Source organism: Pleurodeles waltl, chromosome 12, assembly GCF_031143425.1.
Source record: "Pleurodeles waltl isolate 20211129_DDA chromosome 12, aPleWal1.hap1.20221129, whole genome shotgun sequence".
Lineage (NCBI taxonomy): Eukaryota > Metazoa > Chordata > Amphibia > Caudata > Salamandridae > Pleurodeles > Pleurodeles waltl.
In genome coordinates, this window is record NC_090451.1 from 690,015,945 (window position 1) to 690,040,042 (window position 24,098).

A 24,098-nucleotide genomic window follows, 5' to 3' on the forward strand; every position below is an offset into this window, starting at 1 on the left:
TTTCAGTGAACTTATGTATATAAATTTTGATTTTGATTTTCGTTTTAAGGAAAAAAGAGCCCCCCCACCCTTTATTAGAAAAAGAAACATTTTGTTATCATAATTGGGGGAGAGACCCCCCTTTTTTTAATTACCTTTACCACCCAAGCCCTAAAAATACTCCTACCACCTCATACCCTTACCTACTCCTAAACACTAAAAAAAAAAAAAAAAAAGCCTTACCACACCATATCGCTATTACGTGTATATCTGAATGTTTACTTACCTGCATGGTGAAAGCATAGAGGCATGTGTCATAAAGTAATATGTATTGCAAAGACATGCATGGAAAGACTGTGTGGGCTCTGTTATGTTGGTGCCACTCCCCCCAACCAGCAAGATTCCCCCGGCTCCCTCCAACCTCAAGTTCGCCACAAAAATAATTAAACCTAAAGCCAAGTAACACTCTCATATCCTAGAGCTATTTGCATTTGTCAATGCTTTTTTTTTATTTAGGCATATTGCACGGCTTAAAGAGAAAAAAAGGCGCTATGACATGGTCAATGCTGGCTGTGTCGTAGAACTTTTTCTCTTTACTTTAAGCCCACACTGCTGTTCAGCATGTCTAATAAAACATTGACAAAGCCAACAGATCTTGCATAGGTGAATCCTAGTAGCTTTGCCAGTTCGGACTGGGCAGCAAGTGGCCCACATTAGCGAATGAAATAGCTAAAAAAAAGTGGCTCATATTTGCAAATTAGGGCAATTTTGACCTTGTAAGAACATGCCAAGTGTTTTAGCAGGTATGGGAGACTACATGCATTTGTGTTGGCTGCGGGAGAGCTTGCGATAATATCAGGGATATTGACAGCCCATAAAACAGGTATGTGTCAAGGGCATTGTTATATACATATTGGAGTTGCCTCGTCACACTGCCACCGCGAGGGGCCCCATTAGAATAGTTATGAGGCCCCAGCAGGATCTCTATTCCACTGCATTCCCTTCTGCTGCCCTGCGCCCACGAAGCTACCTTCCACGCTGCTGTATTCTTTTTAAATGAGCATCTGGTGGAAGTATTTCTCTCTCTCTCTCTCTATAATGCAAAGCACCCTCCTGCAGAAACAATGGGTCCTGGGAAATTGTAGGGTGTGTGCACACATCCTGCAGGGAACATAGGTGGCAACACGATGCTGGCCTCTCTGGCTATCTCTAGCAGTACCCTTTAATGTTCAAGGAAGACTCAAAACAGCCCAATCCCCTTACTAAGATCAGTCGAGAAGCAGATGAACCCAGCACACCACACAAGCCTCCATTTCAAAGAAGAACATAAACCACTGATGAAAACAAATTGCAGAAATAGACACTCCTACAAATCTTACTTGTCTATCTCAGAGGGCCAGACAGTTTGATATAACACAAAACAAGGATACAGTACTGACGCAATTAGAAACTTTGTCACAAGCCATGATACCCAAAGTGTTGTCCAGTCCTTACTTGACTAATTGATCCAGTACAGTTTTTTTCTTTGAACTTTGGGACTTGCAGGTGTGTTTAGTCCATTATAAAACCAAGACTACAAGTCTCAGAATTCACAGTAACATAAAAAAATGGACTGGAGCAACTCATCCACACATAGGTTTAGTAAACTTGACAGCTATACGTTTTATGTCCCAGATTAAGTGATTTGCCGAGAATCACAAGATGTTGAGCCGACGCTGGAATTCCAACCTGGTACCCCAGTTCCAACGTTGACAGCTCTGGCCCTTACACCATATCCTTTCCCCACTTTTAAAATATTTGTGTTGCTCCTGTGCAGACTTTCAGTCTAACACAATTACGAGCAGTTTGGTCTTCCTGCCATGTAAAACAAAGGTACATGATTTCCATCCTCCCCTCTGAGCTGCATTTTCTGGCAGCTGAGCTGGCTTCGTCCGTTTTCTATTTCAACGCGACTGTTCGTAAACGGTCATTTGATGAGCTGTACCCACCCCTGGCACGTGACTGGTGTCTGACGTCAGGCACATGACTTGCTGGCGCTACTTTCCTGACGGGTAAATCGTTCTGCACTCGTGTTGTTCCGCGCTGACGTCGCAGTGGTTGTACAGTCCCGCAGAGCGCTCCGACCATACTAGGAAAGAGTAGGTGCCGATTTACCCTCCGATTATCATTTCAGTCACCAGAATATCGCGAACGGTCACGGTTACGACGGAATACGAATAGTTGGCTCGGGGTACTATTTTGTTTTGGTGTCAGGGGGAGTTGCTCTGCGCATGCGCGCTGCTTTTACGAAATTTCCGTAAGAGAGTGGTTTAGTGTAGTACAGTCCTATAGTAGTCGCATTGCCAGTCTTTGAAGAAATGAGCTGGCTATTGAAAACTAGGAAAGTACGTTCTTTACGTAACGTCCTGAAGTAGGGTTGAAGGCTATTGGTAAGTCAATGTACTGTAGAGCAAGGGACGAAGGACAAACAGCAAAATTTGAACGTGACGTCCATCTTTAAATGGGGTATGTTCTCATTTATAAGTGGGCAACTTGACATAATATGATGACTTGAAGAAGAAAATTCTGTATCAGGACCGCAGTCTTGATTATTGCTATATTAGCTGTTGATTGTATTAATGCTTAAAATACTTACCAGCAATTGCATTACCATGAGTCTTCTTTGCTTGCTTCTTATCATTACAGCATTAAGGCAATTCCATGTACGCACCGGAGGCTCAGATTATGCTTCTCTTTCTTTACCACTCAAAATATCAGCAGCCAATCAAAACACAAGCTACATTTCCCAAAAATCATTGCAGGAAAAAATGTCCACCAATCAACAGCCCCTTAACCATATTAGAGGCCACAAACATTCTGGAACCTCGTCTTTCTTTGCTGCTCCTCGATGAGTTAAGTGCTTTTTCTTCCCTTCTCAATTTGGGACGCTTGCCTTTTGTTAAAGGGGCGCACGCGTGTGTTTGCTGTGGCGCCGGATTTATATATTCAGTGGCCTTATCGCTTTGCCGATCGGAGCGGAACCCCGTTTTCGGGAGCTTCCGCTCTCGCATCGGTTTCTCTGTGTTTTTTTTTTTTCAGGTTGGCCCCTTGCATCTGATTAGCGCGTCTGCGCTCGACCGGTGCCTTTCACTAGTGCAGCCTGAGTCGTAGAGCGCGACAGTGCATATAGCCCAAACCCTACTAGTTGGGCTACGTGCATTCCGTCGTCAATTTCTCCTCCTCCAGCCGTAGGAATCACGCGTTTTTGGCATTCCTGATATGTTTGTCATCGGCATTCCACGCCTGGCTGAAAGAATTGAGCTTTGCCCTGCACTTTAGCGGTGTGCACGCTGTGAATTATTATTGTTTGGCTCTCACTTACGCCCCTTGCTATATTTGGAGGGGCTGCAATCATTATATTACGGCTGTGCCGAGGAGCCTTATCGGACGTGTCCTTCTTGCACTTGGGGTGGCTCCCCCCCTTCCTTTATTTCAGTGTCCAGACTGATTTTTTCGAAGTTTGCTGTGTCAATTTGGTGTGTGATCATGACCGAGTGGCTGCCCTTCGAGGAGGAGGAAATGGGGCATGGTTTTGAGGAGGCCCTAGGTCCCCAGTTGGGAGCAGGTTTGTCTCAGGTAATTAATGCCTCAGTACAGCAGTCTCTGAGCAGGGCGCTGGCGGTGTCCGTACCGCAGAGGATTAACCAAGCTGTTCTTGCAGCTCTCAAGCCCATCACTCAACAATTTCAATCTTTTATCAGAAAACAAGGGTTGGCTCCCTTGCCAGAGGATAAGGTGATGGAAGAAGGCCCTGTGGCGGCGACTACTTCCCCGACCTCTTTCTTGGACGCATGATGGCGCCTTGTCAGGGTTGGCTATGGCTTCTTCTGACCATGTATATTGTTCCCTGCCGTCAATGTCCAAGGGATCTTCTCTAGAAGCAGCAGACTCGTCTGACACGGACTCAACCTCCTTTAGGTCCTCTCATTCTAGCAGTCCCTTGCGTAAGCGCAAGAGAGCTCGGAAAGCCGGCTCTTCTCATGTCAAGGAGAGGTCTCAGTCGCCCTCTAACCCATTCCAATTCAATCCAGAGGACATTATCCATCCTCGGTCAGCGGATTGGGCCCCGGTGCAGGCCGTGGCAGATTACCTCCACGACAAGCTGAGGAAGGGGTTCGACAAGGAGGTCCGGAATAGATTGCGGGCTGAGTGCCCTAGGCCTGGAGATTCCGGATAAGGTGGCCGAGACACCAGATATAGACCCCAGCATGCTGACCTTCCTTAAAAAATTAGCCAAGGACCCTAAGAAAGGTATTGACAGGGCCTGGCGCTCAGGCCAGGCCAAACATTTGGATCTCGCAGGCCCCTTGGCCAAAATATTGGAAATGGCCTTGAGGGCTAAAGAGTCTGGTGAACCTATTGATCCTCACACCCTGGCTGAGTGGACTCAGAGGGCGATATGTTTGTTAGGGAATGCTAATTGCGCTATTTCAACGGAGCGGTGGAAGTCTCTTCTCATGAGAATTGATTCGACCTTGACGGAGTTGGCGGCGGCGGATGCAGGCCCCCTGGCGGACGGTCGTCTTTTTGGCGATAAGTTTGTCAAAGATACTGCCAAGTATGTTACTACATTCAGGACTCTGGATAAGGTGCAGGCGAACCTTACCAAGGTCTTTCAATCTGTCCTTTTTGGCCGGGCCGGACGTGGCAGGGGCCGCTCGTCAGGCCGTCCAACCTTCCAAGGCTCCCAATGTGCCTCCTTTCAGGGCCAAGACTATAACAGAGGAGGTGCTTTCTTTCCCTCACGCTCCCGATTCATTCGGCGGCGTGGCCAACGAGGCAGCTCCAGATCTAACTCCCAGTCAAGTTTGTCTGCAGGTGAGAATTCAAGATGGTTCTTTCATTCAATTGGGGGGTCGTGTTGAGTTTTTCCTCCACAATTGGTCTCGTGTGACTCAGGATGCATGGGTGTTGCAAACAGTCCAGGGTTTTCGTCTGGAGTTTTATCAGACTCTGCTGCAGGAGAGTATCCCTCCTCCTCTCCATTTTTCCCGACAAGACACCAGCGTCATAGACTCCGAGATTCGGGAGCTGCTCCAGAAGAGAGCCATCGCTTTTTGCGATTCCCATCCTTCGTGTTTCTGCAGCAATATTTTTCTAATTCAGAAAAGAGGAGGAGGTCACCTTTTGGTCATAAATTTTCGAGACTTCAACGCTTTTATCGTTTACCGGCATTTCAAAATGGAGGGTCTTCATCTTTTACCAGACCTCCTTCAGCCGGGAGACTGGCTGATGCGTCTGGATCTCAAAGATGCCTATTTAACGATTCCATCTGGCATTCTCACAGGTGTTTCCTCCAGTTCAGGTGGAGAGACACTTGGATATGGAGTATTTGGTCCTTCCCTTCAGGCTCTCCTCGGCGCCTTGGTGTTTTACCAAGCTGCTCAAGCCGGTAGTGGCGTTTCTGAGGGAGAAAGTGATTCACTTGATATTCTGATCATGGCGCAATCCCAAGAGTTGCTGAGGCAACACGGCTCACAACCGTAGCCCTTCTTCAGGATCTCGGGTTTCTCATAAACGACAAGAAGTCGGTCCTGGTACCTTCCAAGACTGTAGAATTCTTAGTTTTTCTGATAGACTCCGACAGATCGCTTTTGGTTCTTCCCAAGGCCAAGCTTCGGGCCATCAAGAAGGAGCTTCAGGAGGCCTTAGCCAGGACGTCATTGTACCTGAGAAAGATCGCTCGGAGCGTGGGGCTGCTGGCATCCTCAATCTAAGCGATCTTTCCAGGTCCCCTCCATTACAGAGCGTTACAGAGACTCAAAATACGTCAACTCCAGTGGGGCATGACATATTCGGACTTGGTTCCTCTGACGGAGGAAGTCCGTTCGGAGCTCAACTGGTGGTTGTCCCAAGTTGACGCGTGGAATGGCAGAGCCATCTTCAGCTCCCAGCCCGAGACGGTGATAGTCAGATGCCAGTCTTTGGGGCTGGGACGCGAGATGTGGGGACATCTCGACGGAGGCGAGATGGTCCTCACAGGAACTTCAGTTGCATATCAATTGCCTGTAGTTATTAGCGGGTTCTTTTGCAATAAAGACTCTGTCGCCCAAGAGAGTTTCGTGTTCCATTCTGCTTCGGATGGACAATGTGGCGGCAGTCAGATATATCAACAAGCTGGGGGGCACGCAATCGCCTGTCCTAGCGGAGATAGCCAAGGATTTTTGGCATTACTGTTTGGAACATTGTCTGCAGGTGAAGGCGGAGTATCTGCCGGGTCAGATCAGTGTGGTAGCGGATTGGAATTTCCGTTATGTCACGGATTACAGCGACTGGAGGCTTCTGCCTCAGTTATTTCTGCTGACTCAGCATCTGTGGGGTCAATGTAGAATAGATCTGTTTGCCTCTCGCCTGAACAAACAGTTACAAGAGTTTTTCAGTTGGAGGCCGGATCTGTTGGTGAGCGCAACGGATGTGTTCCTTCAGGATTGGGCAGGGTCCCTCAATTATGCTTTTCCTCCATTCGCCATGATTCCGAGGGTGGCGTTGCACATCAAATGGCAGAAAGAGGAGGTGATATTGATTACTCCTCTCTGAAGGGTGCAGCCGTGGTTCCCGTTGCTATTGGAGCTGGCGTGTGACTCCCCTCTTCTTTTTCCTTGGTCACCGGCCATGCTTCTGGGTCCGCAAGGCGAGAAACACCCTCTGGTTCTGGAGAGACAGTTGCAGCTGATGGCCTGGAGGCTTTCAGGCAACAGTGGCACTTGCCAGGCATTTCGCAATCGGCTCAGAGGTTTATCGGTGGGGCTTGGGCGCCTCCACTAGAAAGAGGTATCTCCCCGCTTGGAAAATCTGGAGCAGTTGGTGCCTGGAACGGTGTTTGGATCCCATTGCAGCCGAGCTTGTCCAAATTGTGAATTTTTTTTATTGCAGAAAGCTGACGATGGATTTTCCTACAGGTTGGTAAATAACTTTCGTTCAGCTATTTCTGCAGGCCATGTCAAGGTGGATGGAGTTTCTATAGGTATGCATCCGGTAGTGGTTAAGCTTTTAAAGGGTGTGAGGGTTTCTAACCCTTCTTCTCCCAAGTATACATTCCTTTTGGGATGTGAATTTGGTTCTCCATTTGTTTGACAGATGGCTGGATAACTCTGATCTATCTAGGAAACAGTTATCAGCAAAGCTGGCCATGCTGCTATGCCTAGCAGCTTGTCAACGTTCTTCGGATGTGGTAGCCTTGGATCTTGCAGGTAGAGTTTTTACACCTGAAGGTGTTTCTTTTTCCATTTCTAGAAGAACAAAAACAATGTCTACCTGTATCGAATACTTTGCTTTTCCATTTTCTAAAAAGTTGTGTGTTGTTGCTTGTTTAAAAGAATATGAGCAATGTACTAGATCTCTTAGGCAGAGTCTGACAGGCCAATTGTTGATTTCGCTTTGTAAACCTTTTAAGCCTATATCTGCGGCTACCATTGCCAGATGGTTGCATTTTGTAATGGCTGAAGCGGGAATTGATACGCAAGTATTTGGTGCGCACTCGGTTCGGGGCCCGATGGCTTCCAAATCTGTACGTTTGGGTCTGTCAGTGCTGGATATTATGAAATCAGCAGATTGGTCTTCAGATTCCACTTTCAAACTGTTTTATTACAAACCTGTGGTGGTTTTGCATCTAGAGTGTTTCAAGCAGCTTTGAACTAGCATAATCTGAGCCTCCGGTCCTGATATAGAATGAAATATTTGCTAGCATTCGCGCCAATAATTTTCAATTCTATTAAGGACACGGAGGCAAAGATTATCCGTCCAAGGGGTAAACATTTGGTTAAGTGCAGTCTCTTTGGGATGTGTTTTAATGTTCCCTCCCGAATTATTCTGCTGTTATATAGATGAGCCTGTTATTGCTGCTACTATTATTATTATTATTATTATTATTATTATTATTATCTTTCTTTTCTGCCTAGGATCGGAGCAAAAAGCGGAGTAATACGGAGTTCCAGTGTGAGGCATTTGGATCGTTTGCTGGAGGAATGTTTGTCTTCAGCCAGCTTTACTTTTCTTGGGCATTCTTTCAAGTTCTTGATTATGAATTCTTATTATCCAGTTTGTGAAGCAAAAAAAGAGGAGGTTCCAGAATGTTTGTGGAGTCTAATATGGTTATGGGCCTGTTGATTGGTGGACATTTTTTCTGCAGTGACTTTTGGGAAATGTTTGTGTTTTGATTGGCTGCTGATATTTTGAGTAGTAAAGAAAGAGAAGCATAATCTTCGCCTCCGTGTCCTTAATAGAATTGAAAATTCTTGGCACGTATGCTAGCAAAGTTTTCATCCTGCCTCACCAGAAACTCCTACCACGTGATCCTTTTTAAAATGAAATACCTTTCCCATCCTCCTATATTTAACACGCAACCTGTCTCAACATAAATTTGGTTGCTCTGGACTACCTGCGAGGGAGGGAGGGAGGGTTGTTATGGATAGAAGCAAGCGAAGAGGACTCAGAATAATGCAATTACCGGTAAGTAATAGAAGCATAACCTCATCGTCCCGTCCCTCGCTTCACTTCATTACAAGATTGAGATGTACAAAGCCAAACAGGACAGCGAAAAAGGTAAGGCACAAGCTCATGTTTATTAAACACAAAATACACCGTAATGAACCACAATTTAGATGCAATAGTGGAAAACACCTTAGGCCCATCAGTTCAATCTCCTGACTAATCCGGTAATGAGAGGCAAATTTCAATGGAAAGGTCCTGGTGACTGCCCTGCAGATATCAGCAATGGAAGCCCTCTGAAACTCAGCCCAAGAGATAGGCATAGATGGCATAGATCAACCCTGAACCCCTGCAGGACAAACATGACCAGAAACTTGTAGGCCAGAGAAATCAAGGTCCAAACCCACCAACTCAAAGAGGAAGTGGAAGGTTTCAACCCTGTATTTACAGGGCCAAAATTCACAGAGAACAAGAGAGTCGGACAGGAGCTATCCTATCCAAATACACCAGAAGAGCTCTGCTAACATCCAGACAATGTAGCCGCAGTTAATCAGAAGAAGGAGGCAAAAGGAGGGCAAAAGTAACCCCTGGTCCTTATGAAACTTGGAATCAACCTTAAAATGAAAGAAGAGAAGGGCCCTCAAAATTATTCTATAACCAAAAATCCACAAAAAGGATGGTTGAAGGTTAAAGTTCACACAAACGCCTAGCTGAAGAAACCACCACCAAAAAGAACATTTTAAGGGACAAAATCCTGAGATCAACAGAATCCAGGGGCTCAAAAGACAGATCTATCAACACCACCAAAACCAGAGAAAGATTCCAAGAAGGGAAATGCCTACTAGGAGAAGGAAATACATTCTTCAATCCCCTAGAACAGATGACCCTCAAAACCTTCCAGATTTGACAAATTGTTTTAAGAACTTCTAAATGCTTTAATACCCTCCTATTGAAGCCTAAGGGGGGGTGGGGCAACCTTCAAACCCAAAGGTGCCCGTCCTGTAGAAACACAATCACATCAAACAAGTCAGAGGAAGTAGGGTCCAAACCTTTACACTGACACACTCACTGAAGAAACGCCAGTGCTGAAAGTAAGACTTATTAGTAGATGAGTACCTTGCAGCCTGCAGAGTTGGAGTCAAACTAGCCAGAATCCCCTTATGCAGCAAGCCTAGCCTGTCAATCTCCAGGCCGCTAACCTCATTCTGGATAGAACCTCTGCCTGCAACACTGGGAACAACAGGGGTGAAGGATTCAGGGGCAACATCCACTCCTCTCACCTCAGCTCCTCTCGAAGATGATACCAAGAGGAACGGGGCTAAGCTGGGGCAATCCGATGAACCAACGCCTTCTCCTTCCTCATCCTGAGAAGGAACCGGAGAACCTGTGGAAAGGGAGGGAAGACGTACAGAAGACCCAGAGGCCACCCCCACCCCCAAGCTAGACATTCCCTTGAGCAAAAGATCGGCACCTTCGCAGTGAGAGAACTGGCTATGGTGTTATTTACTGTGACCTCATAGATCCAACGATCCTCCTTTGGTCAATGTGAAATAGAAGGTCACTGGAAATTAAATGGTCAGGCTAGACTGAATTATTGCCTCATTCCCCCTTTAAATTAGGTTTCATGAAAGACTTATGACCTGATTCAGATCCTGGCAATATTACCAGCAATCTGCTACAGTCGACGGTGTTTCTCCTGCCATATTTATATGTATTGTGGCTGAGCAGCAGACGGCCACAACGGAGTGCTCTTCCTAGCTGGCACGCTGGCAGGTTCCCGCCAACCATATTTAGATCTTATAGTCCTGAAGGTGGTGTACGGATGGTAGTTTTCTGAGGGAGCCTGTTCCTGAATGCAATGGACATCATACAATGGAAGTGGCAATGGAATAGAGGTAAGTCTCTCACGCACACACACTCCCTGTACCTTAGACTTATGTGTCCCCCTGCACAACACACTACACAACACACCACATAATAACCCATTGCCATTCCAACACTACACAACGCATACATGCCGAAAATACACATTGCCATACATCCATGACACAACACTCAAACTTTGACACTGCACCCACACACAACACAACCACAACTGACACAACTATACATTCAGCTACACGAAGACACACACAACGACATACATCATGACAACGACCACACAACACTCGCCTGAATGTTGCACACAGCAACACAACACACACCCAAACATACACAACAACATTGAACCCACATGCTTGTGGCATAACCACATCATCCACTCCAGCTCCCTCCACCACGACCATTCAATCCAGTCTCAAATACACATACTGATTCACATACACACCAGGACTCACAACATCACAGGTACAGATTCACTTGCATTGTGCTCACATAGACATTGTGACTAGTGTGATGCCAATGTTATTGTGATGTCAGCATTCATTTACCAATGAATACTGACATCACAAGAACAATTGTGGATGTGTGTGGTATGTGTCCTGTACCAGTGTGTCCCCATCATTCTGTGACACAAATATGTTCCTGACATATGCATGTCAGAATTATTTAAAAAAAAATACCTGTGGCATGTACATTTTTGAAGAGGTCCGAGCTCATGTGCAGTGCCCACACAATGTACACAGTACATGCAGCATCTCTCCCTTCAAGTCCGGTAATGGCGGGGTTGTGTGTCCTCCGTGGTCCAGTGGCAACCGATATGGCGGGTTATGTCCAATTGGACCCAGTCCAAAGAAGAAAAGGGCAGGTTTTGTGTCCTTTTCCCTTCCAACCCACCAACAAAGGTGTGGAAGTCGGACCACCACAGTTGGCTTGGTGGTAAGGCACATCCAAATCTGCTTGGCAGTAAAAGTGGCTGGAGTCCCGCTGTCAGCACCCATTCCCAATGCCTCCATCGAGGCAGATGGAGATTCTTGGCAGGGTCGGCAGCACTCAGACAGTCCTGCAACATCTAAATCGGGCGGGTAGACTGGTTTTCTGACAGAACACCGGCAGCGGGACCGTTAACACCACGATATAAATCAGGCCCTTAGTGTGATTCACCAGTAGATCTGCAAGTGCAGTTTCAATTTACAAATGTAATTGGTATACATGCCAACATTTGGGAACAAATGAGAGAAATAGTAAAGAAATTAATCAAGGAAGGCACGATATATAAACCTTATTAGCATACTATCTGGAATTTCCCAACCAAACAAATGAACTGCCTTGAATTAAAAGTGACGTTTTGCTTTTGTATTTCATGAAACAAGAGTTTGGATTTGCAAAGGGATTTACTTATTGTAATATTATATGCATACATTTTGTGATTCTTCTCCTTAACAAGTGAGCAAACCTCTGTGTGCTGAGTTTTTGAAAACTCTTTTTTTATTGAAACACATGAACAAACAAACCAAGGTGCACAAGGTGTTTAGCATACAGTTAACTACATGGTACCCCGCCGAGTATCTTCGGCATGTCACTAAAAGATTTACAAAAGGCTTTACACAAGGCATTGGGGAGGCATGCTCAGTTCATTACAAACATAAGACAATGGAACTTTACAAGGGTGCAGTCAGTGGTTAAAACAATCCATTTGTGGGTACAGGTATACACAAACATCTTATGAATTATGCGCGTCTTTATCAACACCTGGCTGCTGGTTCATGAGCTTTTGTTTTTTTAATCAACTTTCTGATGTGCAACTACTTTCTTCTGGAAACCAGTGGCTAATTCTAGGTATTATTTTATCCACTAGAGAAATACAACATTTGAATTCTGCAACCTTTTGTAGAATAAAACCACAGTAAGATTACTCGCACTCGATCGAATATCTTTTCATACATACAGAGTAAATATACCTTTTGATGGATGGATAAAGATATGTTCTGCAGCTGTGTAATAATACTTCTTGTATTGCGTTGTATTTTTAGAAATTGTGTGGTTTCATAAACTCTTCTTGAGAACTGTCTTCAAAAGGAGGGCAGTTATACTTTGAAATACACTTTTCATACTAATTTTCAAACCATTTCAGGGGAGATACCCTTTAGTCTGGCAGCTTGCTTGCTTAGCCTAATAGTTCACTTCATCACTCATTGTGCACATATCATCAAACAGTCAGCACACTAACATTTTCTTAATTCTAGTCTCACCTCAAATTCTCACAGTTCTCAGCTCAGGTTATACTCTAAAGATTAAAATCAAATCTTGGTTGTAATTTGCAAACTACTTTTCCAGAAAACGCAGAGTTTGTTCATGTCTCTTTTTGTGTCAATTGAATATAATAACATTTCTATCCTTCCAACCTTCTAAAATTTGTTTTGGGCTGCATGTTATGCTGCAGAGTGCTATTTCCAAAAACTACGTTTAACAATTGTTGCTTTAATTTTGATGACTAAACAGCAACGCCGTGCCTGCAGGCAACAGCCAGGCCACCTCTTCAGGCGAGCTGAACCCTCCTGATGTTCAGTGGTTTTACACAATTGCATTGGGGAGCACATTTCCCCAAATCACGAACTCAAATTTAGCCAGATGTCATCATGCTTCTACTTAATTTTCATTAATGTCTTGTACATTGTGAAGAAACTCTTTGTTTAGATATAAGCACCCAAAATTATATAAGGACCGATATCTCAATATCCCTCAGGATTCTGACTGGGTCCTTGGAACCACTGCCTTTAGGTCATTTTAGAGCCAATGTAACCCATTATTATCCATTCCTATGGCATGACTTGTTAGCGATTTGAAAACTACACACAGATCAATAGTGGAAAAACCTTCTTCAAATTCAGTCTTTATTAATGGAACTAGACTTGTATTATCTGCCAATGAGGCCAAAGAAGCAAATATGATGTTGTCATATTTGTTGTCACACAGCCCTCAGCATAATCTTCAGTTTAACTGTGTCTTGCGCACGCTTTCGAGATTTTTGCCTCTTATCTTCTTAGAGTCATGCTTTTTTTCGTTCCAACATTTTCAGTATCTGAGATTTTGCCCCACAAAAGCCATGTCACCATTCAAATGTTTTTGTTTGCCATAGAATCACTGAAAGATTTTCTTATGAAGGGTTCTGCCTTCGATTGTGTCGAAGACCAAGTACCAGCTATGAAAACTTTTGTTTCTGATGTGGGGTGTTTTGTCACTGCAGATGCACGTTTATTGGCTATGGGCACTGTCTTATGTAATGGGCATTTGCAAAGTGCAGTGTTACTCCTGGGAGTGTCCTGGCGTTATACAGCACAGATGAGTGAGATCAGAGGGTGCTCTCACTTGCTTACTCTTGATTAAACAGACACAGTTTCATTTTCTATTGGAACTGGGTGGTGGCAGGAATGTTCCATAACTCCAAAGGGAGTTTATTCCATGCTGATGCAGCTAAAAATGAAAAAGACCTGTCTCCTGAGCTGGGCCGCTAATCCTAGGCACTTTAGCCAGAAACAGGTTGGCAGAGTCAAGGCTTTAACACATCAAGTGCCAGACTGATGAAGTGCCTTGTGTACAAGCAGCAAGGTCTTAAAAAGGATCCTCTTCCTCATGGGAAGACAGTGAAGTTCCCTAACGTATGTGGGAAAGTGTTTTCTCAAGGGCAGGACAAGGAGAGTCCGGGCTGCTGCGTTTTCGTCAACCTGCAATTCGTTCATCAGGTAGTCGGGAAGGCCCAGTGACAGAGCATTACCGTAATCTAGTCTAGATGTTATTAGAGCCTGGACTACCTCTTTCCTTGCTGAAGAATAGAGAAAGTGTAGAAACTTTCTTAACACACATAGCTGACCAAAACAAGTTCCTACCATGGTATTAACCTGAGGTAAAACGAGAGAGCACGCTGTCAAACTTGATGCTAAATTCTTGGCCAGACTAGCCTGGCATAGTGGAGGAGAGGTATAAACCTGCCGAAAAGATTGTCAGGGTTTTTATGCCCTTATCCCAAAGAAGAGTATCTCCATCCTTTCCTCATTGCACTTGAGCTGATGGTGTGTCAGCCATTGAAAGTCGGGTGTTAGACAAGCTCTCATTTTTTCACCCGGAAACAGTTCGTCCCTGCTCCATCAGAATAATAACTGAGTGTCATCAGCATAGGAAATAACTTTTGCTCCCCGAGCATCTGCGACAAATGCAAGGGAGTTGACGTAGCTATCATAAAGAGTTGGGCTCAACTCAGAACCCTGAGGCACACCCACTTGCAACTTAGAAGGTCTAGAAGAGCACAGAGGAAACCAGACCTCCTGACTTCTTCCCTCTAAATATGAAACTAACCAGTCTCATGCAAGCCCACTAATTCCAATAGCTTGAAGATGGGCCAGCAGAGTGGTGTGGGGTACCGTCCCGACGGCTGATTTCTATTTATAAAAGCATCAAGACACTGTAGCATTTGCTTCCCAGCGTGTAAAATCTGTTCAAAAACACTGTTCTGTTGTTCAAAGAGAGGCAGGGGCATGAGAATGATAAACAATTTGTTTGGGGCTGCAGGTTTCAGTCACAAGTCTCCTGTATTTTTGCAGGATGGTGGAGGCACATTAGACTGATATCCATTTTACAATAGAAGTGTTTTAAAATTAAAAACACTGCCAAAGGAAGGAATTTGCATGCTGATTTTTTTTTTTATCACAGATACCCTCTCCTGAATGGGAGAGTTCTGTAAGGTGCTGCCAGGCACCCCTCCAACATACATTACACATTCATGCACCTACGTAGCCGGACTTATTACACGGTGTAAATGAAGGGTTAGCTGACCCTACGGGGTCTCTCACCAGACTTGTGACGAGGAGCGGACATGGTGTCATTAAGTGAGGCCTGCGCTCTGTGTCGACAGATGCTACTCCTGTCGGCTGTCTTTTCACCTAGTTGCTCTCAGGGACCTGACAGGAAACCAAAAGCAGGAGTGGCCAAAAATATGCTCAAACCAGGCCCTCTTCCTTCGTCTCCTCGCACTATCCATCCATCGATCCTCCCCTTCTCTCATCTCTCTCTTCTCCCTCTCTGATCGCTTTCTCTTCACCTCCCTCCCTCTTTTTCACTCTCTCTTGAAGCCTTTCCGTGCCTGCTGCAGTTAACCTTGTGAAGCTGGAGAAAGTGACTGAGGCATCAGGAGCAGCCCTGAGCTTTTAAAACTGGCCTCCAAGGCAAGGGCTCCATGCCATCAGGGAAATGCCCAGTGGAATAAAAGGCCTGTCCGGCCCTGTGCACACCTGCTCTCCTGGGGCCGCCTGTTCACTGAGCTTGAGAGTGGCTATTGGACGTAAAGTGTCGTGTCAGAAGCCCAACGCCAACTAGACAACTTGGTGATAACAAAGAAAAATTATTAAAAACGTAGTATAAAAAAAAGAAATTATAATTACACGCAAGGAAAAAGACCCCTGAGGAGGTCCGTGAAGGTGAGCAGCCAAGTGTCTGTGACCCCTGCGCATGTGACCCCCATGTAGGCGGATCACAAGATTAACAGGAAACACAACCTTACCCATCACCAAGGATTAAGAATTGGGCTCTGCAGCTGCAAAAGTACAGGTTTTTGGTTACCTGCAGACCTCTTGTCGAGTAACCAACAGATCTGTCAAGTCATCCTGAATTTGGATCAATGCAAGAGGAATCGGTGGCACACAACACAGGGAAACATCTATCCTGTATCTCAATCTGCATGTCCTAAAGCAAACAACTTGGAAAACACTGTAACTGTAGTCAAGGTAGATGAATGTGTACAAAAACAATCTCGGCAATTGAAGACAACTGGTGAAATATATTTCTGGTGGGGATCCAATGATACAACCAGTTAAGCCAGCTTGTCCAAACTTGGGAGAGTATGACATGAGCTAGATGTCACTGCAAACAGTCTTGTCCTAAAATATGATAACATTGTCATTCTCACAGAGCTGTGGGGTAAAATGGATTAGCTAGCACATCCAGGCATTGAGGCATAGCAAGACCAAAGCCTCACCTGATGGAAATCCAATCATGGGTGCAATGGGTGAGGACACTGCCAGCACCTGCCAGCTGTGCCAAGCCACAGGGGGAAGCGACAGGCCAGCTACTGTATTAAATGAAAATGACAGCAACACAACATGGTCCTCAGTCAGCATGGATTTCTGTACTTTACTGGATAGACGGCATCTGTTTATCCTGCTAGTTCAAAGTTCCCAGTGGTTGAAATAGTTTATTCAACACTGTTTGACAATCCTGGGTGATTACCGCCTACCACAGGTGCTGAAACAAAGAGTGGACTCCCATTTCAGGGGTATGATTACCACACATGTGGAGACCCTAAGGATACATCACTGAAAAAGAATGCCCAGCTAGCCCCAGGTAAACGGAAAGGTGGAATGATTTATGAGCACTTTGAAGAAAGTGCTGTGTAGATAGAATAAGGTTAAGATTGTGAGGGAGCAATCTGCAACTTCCTTGGTAATTGGCAGGTGCACAAGTGTTAGTGCTGCGGGAAGAGCTCAAGTAAGCTCATGTTCAGATGGGGCATAAGAGACTCTCTGCAAGTGGTCCTGCAGTAGGAACCCAATGTTCTGGACCTGCATTTCACAAAAGAGGCAGTGCTGAATTAATCTGACCTCCCAAGGAGATGTGCAACTAAATTAAACCGCTTGTAGGTGAAAAGGTGTTCTTTAGGAATTAGCACCCCAAAGCGAAGTTTCAGACACTACTTGATTGTGGCTGTCTGATTGGGATGTATATTAAAGACACCATGGTGCCAGTTCAGGCTCTGAAAAAGTCACTCACAATCTATACTTTTTCTAGCAGCTAAAACTACCCACCAATAGCCATGAACCTGCTGCTGTCAATGATAATCAAGTCAGGTAAGAAGAGCTTGTGGACAGCCACGTGAGGTTGCACCAGCATGTGGGAATATGCCATTGACCTCTTTAAAATATCAGTACCTGTCAATATCCTCCGAGAGCTGTGGCAGAAAAAACAACTGTACTGGAATGATCCAAGAGAAACTTTATTTTTAACTGTGAAAGTCTAAAACATTCATTGAATTCTAAGTGTCAATGAGAAACTTTCAAAGAATTTCTATTCAGTCTGAGGCCAAAGCCTCAACATTCGAAAAAGTTGAAGAAATATATGTGTTTGGAGGAAAAAAACATAATCACAGGTGTAATTAGCCAGAAAGGTAAACAAAGAATGGTCCTCAGTGGTGATTTTTGTCTCTTACCATTAACTCTAGATAAATTCACAATGATGTGTCGCACACCTTGGTTTGAATTATGTTATTCTTAGGGATATTTTTTGTCTCCTACCCTTATCTTCAGTTCAACGACACAATGTTGTGATATATGCCTCTTTTGAACTTTTGTGCCTTATTGATTGACTTGGCGGCGATTGTATCCTGTCCGACAAAATCTAAATACAATTATATCCAATGGGATTTATATTTCGGCAGACAGGATATCCGTCACTGTTGTGATGGAGTAACCCATCCGCAAAGATCTAAATCAGGCCCTTTGTTGTATACCACTTGCGATGTACAAACTGAAATATTCTTTCTCAAACATACTCCGAAGAATCAGATTTTTTTTTAGATTAATAGGATATTTGTGCTTGATCCCACTGTTGGAGAAATTAAATGAACGGAGTACTAACTAGGTAGGCAACGTTAGTTATTTTGAAGAAATATCCAAATAAGAAGGTAGAAAATGTTTGTATAAAATATTTTTCTTCACAGAGAGGAATAAAATTGTGTGATATGAACAAGGGTACTGATACGGTTGCACTGCACGAGATTCTACTTTTCTGCTTGTCTTTTGATGCAGGTCTGACTTGGATCTCCCCTTACATAGTGAGAGGTTCTGCTCCGTTGCCGATTATGCTGCTCAGTGTTTCCACAGGGTGGACAATCCACTTTGGTCTACATCTAGCACTGGATAGTTGTATATCTAATTGCTCAGTTAGTGCTGCTATCAGGCGCTAATGGCTGGCTATATTTTTCAAGTTTGACTTTGTCTTTATGTTCCCCATGCTGTGGTTATTTCCTCAGTCTTGCTGAACTGTTCGTACATGGGTTTTCATTCCATGGAATGAGCGAGCAGCTTAATCTTCAATTCTATTGTTCGCCTTTACCACTGCTTGCTCGTGTTCACATGACTTTTTTTCATTACTTGTTTTTTTATGGTTCATGTCTCCTTATCTGTGTGTTCTCTAAGGAGTCGTTGTTTGTGCTACATATATTAAGGCTCACAACCCTTCTTAGGTATGCCGGTCTTTTACTTTTCTCTAGACTGATAGTGTTTCAGCACTCACTTTCATTGTTCGCTCATGGATGTGGTTATACTCCTGTTATTTCCATTTTGTATCCCCTTATTGCAAAGGTTTTTCGCCAATTCTTTTACCTAAAGAGGATATTTTTCCTCTTAGGTTCTTTCTTGAGTACATAGTCTATTATCCAGTACTTATTTGTTTTCTTCTGGATATCTGACTTCACTGTGGTTAAGTCGTTTATGGCACAGAATTGACATGATACTGTGGAAGGGCTCACTTCTATCCTCTGACATGGGTACGCTCCTTCTATGCTCTCCTGCTTTCTGATGTACTTCACCTGTAGTTATTTCTACAGGTTAGAGGTTGTAAGACATCAAATGTATTCCCCTCATTTTTCTTTTTATCTGGTCTTTTTGCTCTTGCTTTCGACCGGTTTACCACAGCTTACAGCTTTACAAGGCTCTCAGTTTGCAGTCCCTCCTCTGGGGTTTTTAAACTTTGGTATTTGATTCTAAGTTAAGGAATCCGCAGCTAGATGTCTCTACCAGATGAACAAGTTACTTACCTTCGGTTATGATGTATCTGGTAGAGACAGGATCTAGCCGCAGATTCCTTACCAACCATCCCATCCTCCCTGCTCTGCGAATGAAGTTCCTGTTGTCTCATATGATTTTATGGTGGAACTGTACCCTCGAATGAAGCATTCAATGCATATTTGACACAAGGGTGTAATTTGTTTGAAGCAGACTATTTCCATTGGCAGTTTCTGTATGTGGCCCCACGTTTTGAATGTGGAAAATAGTCACAGAAGAAACTGACGTCACATGGGACTTATGTGGACTCAGTTGATGTCGCATAAGGTGGACAATGTCAGTACGAAGCCTCACAGCGCCTTCTACTGACACGCGGACATAATATGGGAAAAAAGTTTCCGGATACAGGCTGGAGCCTGCAGTAGATTCTAAGTTAAGTAATCTGCAGCTTGCTCCTGTCTCTACCAGATACATTGTTTCCGAAGGTAAATAACTTGTTTGTCGCAGTCCGTCATGGAACAAATCCATGTGATGGTGAGCATCCTTACACTGTTGGGGTTCAGTGTCAACATGCAGAAGTCACACCTGATGCCTTCTCTGAGGCTTCTTTTTATTAATGCCAATCTGGATACAATACATTTTTTGCCCAGCCCAGGACATTCAGACTGTGATCCTGATGTTTCAGCCTCAATCCTGGGTCTCAGTGAGGATGGCTCTGAACCTTCTTGGCTTTCTGACCTCATGCATCCTGCTTGCTGACCATGCAAGGTGGCATGTGTGCACTCTGCAGTGAGACCTGAAGTTTCAGTGGGTCCAGTTCCAAGGTAAGCTGTTGGACTCTGTCCTGGTTTCGGAGGAGACAACAAAAGATCTCAACCGCAGTTGGACCAGAGGCAGACCCCTCTCCTAACCCATCCAAGAGCTGAAGGTGGTGACAGACACATCACTGTTGGGTTGGGGAGGTCTTCTAGCAGTGGTGGAAAACAGAGGACTTTGGTCTCCGATAGAAACCTACCTCAACCTGCTGGAGTTGTGCGCCATTTGCTTGGCATTGAAACCCTTCATGCCATCCATAAAGGTGAGGCTGGTTCAGGTCCTCATGGACAACCCTATGGCCATGTGATATTACTGAAAGCATGGTGGGGTGAGCTCTGTGCTAGGAAAGCCTAGCGGAGCACGAATGGCTGCTACATTGGGAGGTGGTGCATGCCATCTTCCAACGATAGGACGAGCCCTGGCTTTATTTCCTTGCCATCACCAAGAACGTGCACTGTCAACACTTTTGAGTATTGGAGTTCCCAAGAAGGTTCTGCCTTGAAGATGCATTCTGTCTAGAGTGGAGTGCCCATACGTCCCCTGCCCAGAGTTCTGAAGATCAAGAACGATTGAATTTGAGTCATCCTAGTGGCCCCGGGTTAGTCCAGGAGAGTCCAGTACCCGGAACTTCTGGGCATGAAAATCTGTCCTCCAATCAGGCTCCTGCTAATGGAGCACCTTCTGTCACAGCAGCAGGGCAGGGTCTTTCACCTGGGCCAGTGCAATCTACTCCTCTGTGCATAGAGACTGAGTGGTTGCAGTTGACTCCATTCGATCTACCTCCCAGAGTAGAAGATGTCATCCTGGCAGTCAGACATCTTTCTACAAAACCAGTTTACACTGGACGCTAGAACAAGTTTGTGGCGTGGTGTGGCACCCGTAACCCACACCCAATGCAAGCTAAGCTCTCAGATGTGTTATTCTTTGTTCTGTCTTTGGCCCAGCTAGGCTTTGCAGTGGGAACTGTTAAAGATTATTAGTTAGACCTTTCAGCCTTTTGTATTTACTGGACCAACCGTTCTAGTTCAAATCACCTGTTGTGATGTGTCTTCCCAATAGTTTGGTCCAAATGTTTCTCTCTAAACCTTTTGTAATGCCACGGGAGGGGGCTTAACTGAATCCTTACTTTCCTTATGTAAACTCTCTTTGAACCACTGCACAGTTGTCTCCTATGTCTCCTGCCCCTGAAGAAAGTCTTTCTCATCACAATCACCTTAGTGTCTTTGCAGACAAATTGGTGCCGAGAACTCGAGCAGCCTCTCTATTTTTATATGGAGCTACAAATGGCCAGATGGCTATGTACTTCCCATAACATGGGCTGGTGGTCTTTCACTGCTCTGGTCCTTTCACAGAAGAGTAGGCTTCTTTCGCCATGGTTATTAGATGGGCGGCGGAAGTCCTAGATCTGCAATCGCCTTCAGTTGAGGTAAATAGTAATGTTCTCACCGAATTGTTACAACCTGGACAATTCTCTTCTGAACCTCTGCTGCCTTTCAACAAGGCCCTGACCAATACTCTGATGGACACTTGGACCAAACCCTGCTTTATTCACCAGTAAACAGGCATTCTATGTGCCTTGGATGCAGGTGACTGGATGATGATGGTGGTGTTGATCATGCAAGATGTCCATTTTCATACCCCATACTGCAGTCCTACCGCACTACCTGCAGTTCAAGATGGCCATGAGCATTTTCAGTTTTCTTTGCTCCCTTTCAGCCTCACCAGTGCCTATTGGGTGTTCCTGACGACGATCGCAGCTTACCTTCGAAATCAAGAGTACCAGTCTTCCCCAACCTCAATGACTGGCCGTTGAAGGCATGCTCCTCACAGTCAGTTGTGGACCTAATTCAGATGGTGGGAAACCTCTTACATCATTGGGTTTCACTATCAACATGCTGAAGTCACACCTGACTCCTTCTCTTAAGGCTCTTTTTCATTGGAGCCTTCCTGGATACAATGCACTTTCTGGCCAGTCCATGATATTTGGGCTATTATCCTGATGTTTCAGCGTTAGTCCTGGATCACAGTGAGAATGGCTTGGAAGCTTCTTGGCCTATTGGCCTCATCCATCCTTCTTGCTGGCCATGCTGGGAGGCATATGTGGGCTTTGCAGTGGGATCTGAAGACTCAGTGGCCCCATCTCCAAGGTAAGCTGTTGGACTCCATCCAGATTTCAGAGGAGACTGCAAAAGACCTGCATTGGTGGCTGCTTGTCTGCAGTTTGGGGCAGAGGCAGATCCCTCTCCTACCCCACCCAGAGCGGACAGTGGTGACAGAGACATCACTGCTGGGATGGGGATATCTTCTTGCAGAGGTGGAGAACCGAGGACTTTGGTCTCCGCGAGACCTACCTCAACATGCTGGAGTTGTATGTCATTCGCTTAGCATTGAACCCCTTCCGGTCATCCATCAAGATGAGGCTGGTTCAGGCCCTCATGGACAACACTACAATCAAGTGGTATTGTAGCATGCACGCTAAGGTGGCCTCTGTGCAAGGAACACCTAGCGGGGCATGAATGGCAGCTACATCAGAATGTAGTGCAGGGCAACTTCCAGCAATAGGGCTAGCCCTGGCTCAATTTCCTTGGCACCACCAAGAACGTGCAGTGTCAACATTTTTGTGTGTTGGATTTTTCAAGAAGATTCTATCTTGAAGCTGCATACTGCCTGGAGTGGAGGACTGGATTCCTGTATGCCTTCCAGCCACTACATGCCCCGTCCAGAGTTTTGAAGATCAAGAGCAACGGAGATCAAGCCATTCTAGTGGGCCCGGATTGGGCCAGGAGAGTCCAGTACCCAGAACGTCTGTGCATGAGCATCTGTCCTCCATTTAGGCTCCCGCTTCTGGTAGATCTTCAATCACAGCAGCAGGGCAGGGTCTTGTACCCGAGCCAGTGGAATCTAATCCTCCATACATGGATACTCCATGGCAGCGAATGACTGCATTCGATCTACCTCACAAAGTAGAAGATGTCTTCCTGGCGGGCAGACATCTTTCTACAAAATCTGTTTATGCTGGACGCTGAGACAACTTTGTGGTTTGGCACCTGTAACTCAGACCCATTACAAGCTAATCTCTTGGATGTGTTATTCCTTGTTCTGTCTTTGGCTAAGCAAAGTCTTGCAGTGGGCACTGTTAAAAGTAATTTGTTAGCCCTTTCACACTTTTTGTGTTTACTGCAACAACTATTCTTGTTCAATTAACCTGTTGTGATGCATTTTTCCTAAGGTTTGGTGTACATGTTTCTCCCTAAATGTTTTAATGCCACAGTGTGACCTTAATTTGGTCCTTACTTTTCTTGTGTACTCCCATTGAACCACTTGATGTTTGTCACCTACGTCCCCTGTCCCTGAAAATAGTCTTTCTCATCATGATCACCTAAGCTTCTTTGCGGACAAATTGGTGCTGAAGACTGGAGCAGCCTGAAAGTTCTAACTTCCTTTCATGTCTGACATGCCATCACTCTTCTGCTGTTGTTTGCATCGCCTCACTCCTCGAAAGAGGAGGAGAGATGCCATTGTTGGGCCCCAAATGAGCACTCAGCTTTTACATCAATCGCTCCAAAGACCATTGAGTTGACTATCCACTCTTTGTGGGGTTCTCCGAGGAAAAGAAAGGCAAAGGGGTGTAGTAATTGATTATGTCCAGATTGATAGTTCTCTGTATTAAGATCTGCTACACAATGGCCAAGAATCAGCTTCCAAAAGAGTTGAGTGCCCATTCCACCTCAACCATGGCTGCTACCACTGATTAGCACGCGGAGTGTCTAAACTAGATATTTGTGAAGCTGCAAAGAGAGGATCAGTGCACTTGCTCATGAAGCCTTGACAGCTAATTTGATGGGAAGGGCAGTTTGACCATATGACTCTTATGTCCCAGTCATTCCACAGACCCACCACCAAGAAGGTAAGGTTTGATATTTGTTCTAAAGGTGAGGAATCTACAGTTAGAAGAATCCATCAGAAGAACAAGTTACTTGCCTTTGGTAACACTCTTTCTGGTGGATTCCACACTGCCTTCCCAGTTTTAAGAAATTAACTCTATTTTCATCTAAACAGGTCCCAACTTAGAGATCTGCACATTGGCACAAACAATTAGGTTTTGGGCTCCGTGTCTGAGGGTGTGGA

At 45.0% G+C, this 24,098-nt stretch overlaps 1 protein-coding gene across 4 annotated transcripts in view; it reads left to right on the top strand.

Annotated features, from left to right (window-relative positions):
• Positions 1-1,986: 1,986 nt before the first annotated feature.
• Positions 1,987-24,098, top strand: part of LOC138266837 (uncharacterized) — a 34,413-nt gene continuing 12,301 nt past the window's right edge. The window contains exons 1-2 of one of the 4 annotated variants that reach the window (XR_011199733.1): positions 1,987-2,117; positions 7,917-8,216. Coding sequence is in view for 1 of the 4 variants with exons in the window: in XM_069215527.1 (XP_069071628.1) it covers positions 4,516-5,505 (990 nt within the window). In the remaining 3 variants the exon portion in view is untranslated. The other 3 variants (XR_011199734.1, XM_069215527.1, XR_011199735.1) reach the window with 3 other exon arrangements.